The sequence below is a fragment of the Gymnoscopelus braueri genome (assembly GCF_963280865.1).
Source record: "Gymnoscopelus braueri genome assembly, chromosome: 18".
NCBI classification, from domain to species: Eukaryota; Metazoa; Chordata; class Actinopteri; order Myctophiformes; family Myctophidae; genus Gymnoscopelus; species Gymnoscopelus braueri.
Window position 1 is genome coordinate 10,902,632 of NC_137618.1, and position 12,345 is coordinate 10,914,976.

Consider the following 12,345-nt stretch of genomic DNA (forward strand, 5'->3'; position numbering starts at 1 on the left):
TGGGAATGACGTTAAACTGCCCCGTTGTAACTACCATCGTCAATGTAGTATAGGTGCAGTGGATGGATTTGTAATTTCTGTGGACCACCCAGCTACTGTATGTTAACAATTGCATTGTATTTTAAGGAGAAGGGTGGCAGCGTGGATTCATACCCTGAGGGCAACAACCTGGAATCTGAAGCATATTATTTTCAAAATATAGATATTACAGTACAGTTAAGTACATTAACCCAGTTTTATTGGGGTGATTTCCATTGAGGTCCTTTGAGCATAAACGTGTGTCTGTAAACTGAGTGCCGCACGTGTTGGGGGTGGGGGTGGCACAGACCTACAGAAACATATAAATGATGAATACATTCATACAATTTCCAATAGACGACTATTGCCAGTAACCATGGCAAGAAATAACATGATAATGGAACCTGCTACAACTCAACTAAGTGAAGGTTATAATTAGGTCCAGTAGGGATCATCTTTATCTGTTTCAATATTTTGTTATTGTTTTTTGACAATTAAGACACATGAAACAACATATACTGTACACAAAAAAATATATAGACAGAATCAACAGCAAGCCAGCAACCAACAATAATATATCTATGACATTTGACTCCACATTTGGCCAGAGCTTCAGCCAGATTCGACCGCCCTTCACTTAACCTCATAGTCGGCCTGGCTCTGAAAGAGGTTAGCCGATGACGTCATCCGTGGCCAAATTTGGAGAATCCTAGCCTCACTGACTTAAGTTATATAAAAAAGTTGAAGTTAAATATTTCAAAAAGTATTGAACAGGTGTGAATAAGTGACAAGTACATTTAGATGTCCGGTAGTCTGCGAGATTAGCTCTGTACAAACACCCAGACACTCTTACAGGCATTTTTGACATTCAGTTATTCAAGTCATTTAAAACTTTATTCCAGACACACCGTGGGGCCATAGAGTACATACAAAATAAAGAAATAAAAACACATCACACAATAAACAACAATTCATTACAAAAACTTTAAATCATGCATAAAGGCTACGAGGCTGACTCTCCAGTGTTTACCTAGCCTGGACGAGTACCGGAGACGGCTCCTCCCAGGATTGACTATATCCTCAATAATACTGTTCCGGGACTCATCCATGCGAGACATGAAACCATACACATGGAGTGTCTTAAGAGAGCCTCAACAAGTGACTGGCACTATGCCATCTATGGGACCTTGGAGTAGTATCCTCAGGGCATCATTGTATGCCATCTTAAGCCTCCGCACGCTACCCTTCTTGTTTGTGCACCACAGGAAGGGTGTATACATGGGAGTACAGAATGCTTTAAAACGTGCACATTTGACAGGATCAGAACACATACTGAACCTGCAAAGCAGCATATTGGCCTGGGCATAAAGTATGCGGCACTGCCTAGAGATATCTCTATCATCATGGAGATTGTCAGTAAAAATGTGGCCAAGGTACTTGATTTCCTGGCACTCTGTCTGGCATTATTGCCATAATTTGGGAAAACTTTCAATAGCTGCTGTAACCCTCCACTGTATGGACCAGGTCATCAGCGTACATAAGGTGATTGATGATAGAGTTACGTATTGCACTTATTTAACTCAATGGATAGATAATTCATGTAAACGTTGAACAAAACGGGAGACAAAATCCCCCCTTGTCGTACACCATTGCTAACAGAAAAATGGGCAGATGTAACATTACCCCATTTGACCTGCATTTTCTGATTTGCATACCAAAACACCAGTATAGCCTATGCACAATATGTTTAGGTGTGCCTCTATCAAGCAGCTTTTGAAACAGTTTGTAGTGGTTAATCCTGTCAAAAGCTCGAGACGCATCAATGAAGCATATAGGAAGACAGTGGAATAATGGCTACTGTAGCTGGCAATCAATTCTTTAAGTGCAAAAATACCTGTGCCATGTTTATTTTTAAATCCAAACTGTATATCTGCAGTCAAGACAAACATTTCAAGGCGCACAAGCAAGTAGGGATGCCAAGGTTCATGTGGCTATTTAACTACACATCTCACTGGCAAGCTCTCTCTCACTCATTCACTCGCTCACTCACTCACTCATGTTTAGGCCATAACTAGTACATCTGTATGTTAGAGTATGTTAATACAATTTAACTAGTACATCTGTATGGTAGAGTATGTTAATACAATATAACTAGTACATCTGTAAGGAATGTGGTTCCCATGTGGATCTCAGACTTCATGTGAGCAGCCTGTGATGTCAGTCATCACCTTTGGGCCCAATCAGAGCCCTGTTGACTTCTATTATACAATTTAAGTTCAATATTTCAAAAAGTATGAAACGTATGTGGGGGAAAAACATCTTTATTTGGTAGAGTTTCCTATTTCAAGCAACTACCATGTCTTCCTCTTGTTTAACAGCTTACATGCATAGCGCATGCATGCATTTTCAACACTTTCAGTGCATTTGCTATTAAAAACACTAACATTTACTCCTACAATCGCCTGTGCTTTATCGACTTGCACTATACTGAATGCCCTATTGCACATACAATGTGATTTAGCCCTGTCCTCCACCAGAAAAGTTAGACAAGCTGGCCGATATGGTACAACTCAAAAGACAGTATGTATCCCCATTATCATGCACACGAAGGCTAAACCAGCAGCACTAAGCCCAGCAGACGAATTCTCATAATATCCTTTGATGTCATTTTCTTGGGTGACGATCTCCGGGGAGGTGGTGCCTTTGATGTAATTTTCTTGGGTGACGATCTCCGTGGAGGTGATGGTGTGGAGGTTAGGAAAGTCCTCACCCTCCGTGCTTCTTCTTCTTCTCCGGTTGTTGCATTGCATGAAGGTGCTGCAGGTGGCGACGTCGCACAGCCGGGTGACGCAGTGCAGGTAGTAGGTGGAGACGGTCTCGTTCTGCTGCTCCATGAAGCGGAATGCCGGGAAGGAGAAGCGGGCGCTCTGGCTCATGCCGTTCTGGATGATGCTGGTGAACTGGTCAACTTCGCAGGGTATGAACAGGTCGTAGAAGATGGAGCTGCTGGGAAGCGGGGAGATTGAGGCGTAGCACCGGTCCAGGAGCACGTTGTACTGGCCTGTCAAGTTGGTGGCCTTCACCTCCACGTAGATGTTGGTCCTCAGCTCGATTCCATTCTCTGGCATCACCAGGGGGCTTGTGTACTGTTCATCGCTGAACAGTTCCATGCGCAGGGTGCTGATGAAGCTGCCATTGTTGTCCTTCAATGCGATAGAGGAGGCTGACACATCGATCTGGGTGTTGTTGATCAGGTACTCTAAGGGGTAGGCACAGGAGTAATAGTACTTCATCTCAACATTGTAGGTGATTGTCCCTGTGGTGGGATCAGAGGATCGCACAATGCCACTGACGTTGACTGTCTGGATGTTGGAGAAGTCTGAGAACACTCCTGTGCCGGCAGCGCTGGTCGTCCTGAAGTGACTTCCACAGGCATGGGTATTGTTCAAGGGGAAGTTGAAACGCACCACGGGTGGAGTGACAGATGTATCCAGGGTTCCCCTGCAGACTGCCTCCGGATGATGGTTCACGATCATCAGTGACTCGTTGTAGCCGGTGTAGACAACAGGGCAGGCTTGGATTGCCAGACTGATGGAGTCGGTGCCACATGTCACTGCGATGTCAGTGTATTCTGGTCGCCTCGCTTCTCCCATTGCACCACAGGCACTCAATGTCAGCTGACTACTACTTCTTCCTATGATGGTGGCAACGATTAAAAGAATGTGAAAATTCATCTTGGCTCTACAGCAGGCTTTCCGCCCCTGTGACTGGATACCTCGTTTAGTCAGCTCTGAAGGCAAACGCAGGTTGATGCTGGTGATGGGTGTTCAGGAGTCTTTTATAGTGTCTCCTTTGCCGCGATTGGCTCAAAAGAAGGTTGAACCACCCAGCCACTGTATGTTAACAATTGCATTGTATTTTCAGGAGAAGGGTGGCAGCATGGATTCATACCCTGAGGGCAACAACCTGGAATCTGAAGCATATTATTTTCAAAATATAGATATTACAGTACAGTTAAGTACATTAACCCAGTTTTATTGGGTTAATTTCCATTGAGGTCCTTTGAGCATAAACGTGTGTCTGTAAACTGAGTGCCGCACGTGTTGGTGGAGGGGGTGGGGGTGGCATAGACCTACAGAAACATAAAATAAATGATGAATACATTCATACAATTTCCAATAGACAACTATTGCCAGTAACCATGGCAAGAAATAACATGTGCATAATGGAACCTGCTACAACTCAACTAAGTGAAGGTTATAATTAGGTCCAGTAGGGATCATCTTTATCTCTTTCAATATTTTTTTATTGTTTTTTGACAATTAAGACACATAAAACAACATATACACAAAAAAATAAAATAGACAGAATCAACAGCAAGCCAGCAACCAACAATTATGTGTGTGTGTGTGTGTGTGTGTGTGTGTGTGTGTGTGTGTGTGTGCGTGTGTGTGTGTGTGTGTGTGTGTGTGTGTGTGTGTGCGTACGTATGTATATGCATATGTATATATATATATATATACACATATACATACATATATACATCTATATGTGGGATCATCTTTATAATGACTATGCTAGTCCAAAGTGAGTATTCCACTCACTTTGTTTTTCTTCCATTCAACATTATTCAGGAGAGAAGAGAAACTAAAACTAACTCCATATGGAAATTCAATGGATTCATCTATAATATATCTATGACGTTTGACTCCACATTTAGCCAGTACTACAAACAGATTCGACCGCCCTTCACTTAACCTCATAGTCGGCCTGGCTCTGAAAGAGGTTAGCCGATGACGTCATCCGTGGCCAAATTTGGAGAATCCTAGCCTTATTGACTTACATTATATAAAAAAGTTGAAGTTAAATATTTCAAAAAGTATTGAACAGGTGTGAATAGGTGACAAGTACATTTGGATGTCCAGTAGTCTGCGAGATTAGCTCTGTACAAACACCCAGGCACTCTTACAGGCTTACAGTCAATTCAAACTTTATTCCAGACACACCGTGGAGCCATAGAGTACATACAAAATAAAGAAATAAAAACACATCACACAATAAACAACAATTCATTACAAAAACTTAAAATCATGCATAGAGGCTAAGAGGCTGACTCTCCAGTGTTTACCTAGCCTGGACGAGTACCGGAGACGGCTCCTCCCAGGATTGACTATATCCTCAATAATACTGTTCCGGGACTCATCCATGCGAGACATGAAACCATACACATGGAGTGTCTTAAGAGAGCGTCAACAAGTGACTGGCACTATGCCATCTATGGGACCTTGGAGTATCCTCAGGGCATCATTGTATGCCATCTTAAGCCTCCGCACGCTACCCTTCTTGTTTGTGCACCACAGGAAGGCTGTATACATGGGAGTACAGAATGCTTTAAAAGGTGCACATTTGACAGGATCAGAACACATACTGAACCTGCAAAGCAGCATATTGGCCTGGGCATAAAGTATGCGGCACTGCCTAGAGATATCTCTATCATCATGGAGATTGTCAGTAAAAATGTGGCCAAGGTACTTGATTTCCTGGCACTTTGTCTGGCATTATTGCCATAATTTGGGCAAACTTTCAATAGCTGCTATAACCCTCCACTGTATGGACCAGGTCATCAGCGTACATAAGGTGATTGATGATAGAGTTACGTATAAGACAGCCCGTATTGCACTTATTTAACTCAATGGATAGATCATTCATGTAAACGTTGAACAAAACGGGAGACAAAATCCCCCCTTGTCGTACACCATTGCTAACAGAAAAATGGGCAGATGTAACATTACCCCATTTGACCTGCATTTTCTGATTTGCATACCAAAACACCAGTATATACGCACAATGTGTTTAGTTGTGCCTCTATCAAGCAGCTTTTGAAACAGTTTGTAGTGGTTAATCGTGTCAAAAACTTGAGACGCATCAATGAAGCATATACTGTAGGAAGACAGTGGAATAATGGCTACTGTAGCAATCAATTCTTTAAGTGCAAAAATGTATAAATCTGTGCCGTGTTTCTTTTGAAATCCAAACAGTATTATCTGCAGTCAAGACAAACATTTCAGGCCGCACAAGCAAGTAGGGATGCTAAGGTTCATGTGGCTATTTAACTACACATCTCACTGGCAAGCTGTCTCTCTCTCTCTCTCTCTCTCTCTCTCTCTCTACACACACACACTCTTTAGATTCCTCTCTGATCCACTCGCCTTTTTTTCCTCACCTCTTGTTTTCCCCTTGTCTGTCTCGCCTTTCATCTCTCTCTCTCTCTCTCTCTCTCTCTCTCTCTCTCTCTCTCTCTCTCTCTCTCTCTCTCTCTCTCTCTCTCTCCTCCCGCCCCACCCATCCCTCCTCCTCCTCACTTCCTGGTGTCATGGCCTAAACATGTTCTCACAGTTTGGGTATTGATCCAGGGCGTGAACCAGCCTCTGTGTGTGTGTGTGTGTGTGTGTGTGTGTGTGTGTGTGATCTAAGGGAACAGCACCATGTCCACATCTCTTCAGCGTAAAGCCTTGACAAGGTTTTCCTTCAAACGCATCAGCACCTGATGTCCAACTCTATAGCTGTGAACATCTTCTCAATCAGCCTCCAAGTGGTGTGTGTGTGTGTGTGTGTGTGTGTGTGTGTGTGTGTGTGTGTGTGTGTGTGTGTGTGTGTGTGTGTGTGTGTGTGTGTGTGTGTGTGTGTGTGTGTGTGTGTGTGTGTGTGTGTGTGTGTGTGTGTGTGTGCGCGCGTGCGTGCCTCATTAACACATCCTGTGTTCAGTGCCTTTTTGCACGCACACACACGCACACGCACACACACACACACACACAGAATCTGATCATAGTCATTGTGTTTGTGTGGGAATGATAGCTATAGGGTGATATAACAGCCCCATTCAATGAGACAAGTTCTATAGGTATCGGGTGACCCTAAAGACATTGAATTGGCTCTCCAATGCAGGGTTTTTTATAAGCTCTCTAATTGTTCCTACCCAGTTTTAACAACAAAAAGCTGGGAGATTGTCCTCAGTCTATTGAGCCAAGCGTTCACGCCTTAATTCACGCCGACAACAATATCCTGCTTCTGCAATCTGAGAAAGCGGCGAGGTTCCATGCATCATCTCTGGCGAGGAGCGAGCGCCATCTTCACCAAGTAACTGGCTAGTAGATATGACATATTTGAAAAGGTTTGAATTTTTTTCTGAAACATTGAAGCACTTTTACTTTTAGTCGGGTCACACAGTGAGGTTCTGTGACCATCCTTTGGCAAGGATGTTTTGACGATTGATTTGACCTCTATGGACCTTTTAGAAAAGATTTAGCCCCCAGGTCCCTCCCAAAAATCCCGGCATTTTTTGCTAGACAGTCAAATTCAAAATGGCGCCCGGCGCCATCTCTAAAAATTAACTTTTGATCTGGATGACCTAGAATCATGTATGAAGGCACTTTTCCATACAAGTCAACCATGAGGATTCCAAATCTGACACAATTTTAATTGTAAGACCTCGTTTTGACCCCGAAATTCAAGATGGTCGACATCCAGTAGAGTAAAAACTTAGCTTTAGTTCAGGTTTGTAAATTTGGTTAAGTAACAAGAAGAGGTTAGTCCCGCCTATTACAGCCTAGTCCAGCCTATTACAGCCTAGTCCAGCCTAGTACAGCCTAGTAAAACCTATTAGAGCCTAGTACAGCCTAGTACAACCTAGTCTTAACTAGTCCAGTCTGTTCCGTGCTAGTATAGCCTATATTGCCGTCCCATAGTCTGTTCCATCAAAAGGCTGGACTAGGCTAGACCTGGGTGTACTAGGCTTTACTGTACTAGACTCTACTGGTCTCTAATAGACTGTTTTAAATTCCAGTAGGCTGTGCTGGTCTGTACTAGGCTATATTAGGCTGCACAAGGCAGATCTGTACTAGGGCTGACAAGAGCCTAGTACAGCCTAATAGAGCCTATTAGAGTCTATTACAGCCTAGTACAGCCTAATCTATCCTAGTCCAGCCTTATCAGTCCTAGCATAGCCTGGTACCCCCTCCCCTATTCTGTTCTCCCACCAGGCTGGACTAGGCTAGACCTGGGTGTACTAGGCTTTACTGTACTAGACTCTGCTGGGCTCTAATAGTCTGTTTTCAGCTCTAGCAGGCTTACGCTGTACTGGGCTCTATTAGGCTATAGAAGGCAGTACTTTACTTTGGCCTACAAATGTTCATGCAAAACTATTGCACACACTAAAGGCGGTTACACACCGGCGAATATGCGAATATACGCAAAATTCGGACTTGTTCCGAATAATTAAAAGACGCTTTTTTCGCTCCGCGAAACTGGTGTGGAAGCTTGCATTGACTTTATAAGGTTTTTAAAAAAAACGTATTATTCGCATGAATAATATCGCCCCGGTGTGTAAGGACCTTAAGTGTGCAATAAGAACTTAGAGACCAGTAGAGTCTAGTACAGTACAGCCTAGTACACCCAAGACTAGTCTAGTCCAGCCTTTTGGGAGAACAGACTAGGGGAGGGTGGTATAGGCTATACTAGCATGGAACAGGCTGGACTAGGCTACACTAGGTTGTACTAGGCTGTACCAGACTCTAATAGGCTCTATTAGGCTGTATAGTCCCTTGTCAGCCCTGTAGATACTCAGACCATTGGGATTAACCACTGTGTACACGGGCAATAGTTTGTGTGTGCACGACCAATAGTTTTGCATGAACATTTGTAGGCCAAAGTACTGCCTTCTATAGCCTAATAGAGCCCAGTACAGCCTAGCAAAGCCTACTAGAGCTTAAAACAGCCTATTAGAGACCAGTAGAGTCTAGTACAGTACAGCCTAGTACACCCAAGACTAGTCTAGTCCAGCCGGGAGAACGGACTAGGGGAGGGTGGTATAGGCTATACTAGCATGGAACAGGCTGGACTAGGCTAGACTAGGTTGTACTAGGCTGTACCAGACTCTAATAGGCTCTATTGGCTGTACTAGTCCCTTGTCAGCCCTGTAGATACTCAGACCATAGGGACTAACCACTGTGTACACGGGCAATAGCTTGTGTGTGCACGAGCAATAGTTTTGCATGAACATTTGTAGGCCAAAGTAGACCTTTGTAGACCATAGTACAGATCTGCCTTGTAGCCTAATAGAGCCTAGTACAGCCTAGCACAGCCTACTAGAGCTTAAAACAGCCTATTGGAGACCAGTAGAGTCTAGTACAGTACAGCCTAGTACACCCTTGACTAGTCTAGTCCAGCCTTTTGGGAGAACAGACTAGGGGAGGGTGTTATAGGCTATACTAGCATGGAACAGGCTGGACTAGGCTACACTAGGTTGTACTAGGCTGTACCAGACTCTAATAGGCTCTATTAGGCTGTATAGTCCCTTGTCAGCCCTGTAGATACTCAGACCATTGGGATTAACCACTGTGTACACGGGCAATAGTTTGTGTGTGCACAACCAATAGTTTTGCATGAACATTTGTAGGCCAAAGTAAAGTACTGCCTTCTATAGCCTAATAGAGCCCAGCACAGCCTAGCAAAGCCTGCTAGAGCTGAAAACAGACTATTAGAGCCCAGCAGAGTCTAGTACAGTAAAGCCTAGTACACCCAGGTCTAGCCTAGTACAGCCTGGTGGGAGAACAGCATAGGGGAGGGGGTACCAGGCTATGCTAGGACTGATAAGGCTGGACTAGGATAGATTAGGCTGTAGTAGGCTGTACTAGACTCTAATAGGCTCTATTAGGCTGTATAGTCCCTTGTCAGCCCTCTAGATACTCAGACCATTGGGATTAACCACTGTGTACACGGGCAATAGTTTTGCATGAACCTTTGTAGACCATAGTTCTATCTGCCTTGTTGTATGCCGCTATTTGTGATGATATACGCAAGGTATTATAAAGGAAGTTACGAACTCAACTACCTCTCCACATATGCAGCACGCCCTCCGATGTGCAATAGGAAAAAAAAGGGGAAAAAAAGAAGAAAAAATAAAAGAAAAAAAAAAACTCTCCGGGAGCCATCACCTTACCGTGGTGGAGGGGTTTGTGCGTCCCTATGACCCTGAGAGCTATGTTGTCAGGAGCTGTGTGCTCCTGGTAGGGTTTCCCATGACAAACTGGTCTCTGGTGAGGGGCCTGACGAAGAATGGTTCAGGGCTGGACAGCAGGCCCTAAGGGGGCAACCCCCCAGCTATCTGGCTATCTGGCAGTGGGCTAACAACCTAGAGAACCTCTTCTTGTTACTTAACCAAATTTACAAACCTGAACTAAAGCTAAGTTTTTACTCTACTGGATGTCGGCCATCTTGAATTTCGGAGTCAAAACGAGATCTTACAATTAAAATTGTGTCAGATTTGGAATCCTCATGGTTGACTTGTATGGAAAAGTGCCTTCATACATGATTCTAGGTCATCCAGATCAAAAGTTAATTTTTAGAGATGGTGCCGAGTGCCATTTTGAATTTGGCTGTCTAGCAAAAAATGCCGGGATTTTTGGGAGGGACCTGGGGGCTAAATATTTTCTAAAGGGTCCATAGAGGTCAAATCAATCGTCAAAACATCCTTGCCAAAGGATGGTCACAGAACCTCACTGTGTGACCCAACTATTTGGTACTTTATCGTCGCTGTCGGGCAAAAACCTCTTATCTCCATATTTTTGTTGTAAATTAACACCCTACTTGATCATACTACGGCGTCACACAAAAGCATCAAAAGTAGCGGATCTACAAGTGCGTTCTTTAGCTTGTCGATCTGCTACTTTTGCTATACGTTTTGAATTTGAATCCTGAAACGTAACAGTTTTGGACATATGAGGTTTCCACCCGACAGAGACGATATTTTTATGCCAATGGCTTTTGTACATTTTACTTAAAAAAAAGAAGAAGAAAAAAACTAAATATATCGGAGTACCCTTTTCCACGACTGGCTAAAGGTTCAGCTCCAGTGCATCCTCGTTAAGTGTCAGAGCGAGGCCGGCCTTTGATCCTCGGAAACGGTGGAACATCCCAGCTATAGTTGTTCTGGTGGTGGGGGGGGACGGGCTTGCAGTACACGGTTTATTAGATTTTACAGAAGGAAGCACTCTACTCTCCCCCCTGAAAAATGGGGATTAAATTATGCTGCAGGAAAGGCTGAATTGCCCCCCTACAATGGATGTGGTTACAGGGATGAGAGTACATATATATAGCGTACAGGCGGGGGGCACGGCGATGCACACGCTGTGTGGATATGGATGACTCCCCTATGGGCGACGCTAATGTGGGCCGCTTATCAACATTTGATCCAAATTGCATCATGTTCTTTTAACCCTTTAAGACCGGGGAAAGCATCTGTCATTTTGAGATGTTAACCACTTTAACCATTATCTTATACTTTGGGCTATTCAAAATAGCAGATCTACAAGCTCATAGCGCTATGAGCTTGTAGATCTGCTATTTGTTAAAAAATCGGGAAAATTTGTGCAAATCTTTGAATATATATATTTTTTTAAAGCTAACATTTGTAACTCAAATCTTTGCTTCTAGGGATTCTACAAATGTCTTCTAAAAAAAAAAACATGTTATAATCAGTGGTTCTCAAACTGTTTCATGTCAAGGACCCCCACAATTGTATGTATTTGGCCACGGACCCCCATCTCAAAAGTGTTGTGACCCCCCCCCCCCCAGAAGCAAAGATTTTAGTAAAAAAAATTGCTTTAAAAGATATATATATATATATATAAGACTTATTCACGTGATCGATCGGTGTTTTGATGACGTAACGTCGCTCTCTGGACTCGCTCAAAACACAGCAGATCTACAAGCTCACAACACGTCAGGTGCGCAATGTGTTGTGAGCTTGTAGATCTGCTATTTTCGGCACGTGACAAGTCTACTCTACTACACTCAATCCGACAGCGACATCTAGAGGCAAAGTGTCTGCAACAGTGAGCTTGTATGACAGACTGATTTGAAATGTGTTTGATGTGCGGTGCGGTGATAATAATGAATGGCCGTGTTTTATTTTGTACCGGTCTGGATGTCCGACGGGAATTTTATTTACCGGTCTTTGCCCTAAAAAATCGGTCAAAACCGGCAATTACCGGTCTAACGCGACCTCTGATATATATATATAATTATATATATATATATACGGTATATCTATATACACACACTAGGGGTGTGCCGTGTCACGAAACGATACGATACGATATTGGGCACACAACTTCGATACGATTTCGATACGATACGCACTTTTTTATCATGAAAATATATGGGGGAGAACAAATGCAAACAAATATTTCAGTTTTTGTATTATTCAGGCATGCAAACTTGTAGCTTTTCAGCTTCCACTAGCCGTTTTGAATCCAAATAGGGCAATAG

At 43.4% G+C, this 12,345-nt stretch overlaps 1 protein-coding gene across 1 annotated transcript; it reads right to left on the minus strand.

The window, feature by feature from the left end:
- Nucleotides 1-2,588: 2,588 nt before the first annotated feature.
- LOC308106223 (zona pellucida-like domain-containing protein 1) lies at nucleotides 2,589-3,752 on the minus strand (the record flags this gene model as incomplete). Its single annotated transcript, XM_080457279.1, has 1 exon — nucleotides 2,589-3,752. One exon carries the CDS (start codon nucleotides 3,750-3,752, stop codon nucleotides 2,589-2,591), a length of 1,164 nt encoding a protein of 387 aa, XP_080313405.1.
- Nucleotides 3,753-12,345: the final 8,593 nt, after the last annotated feature.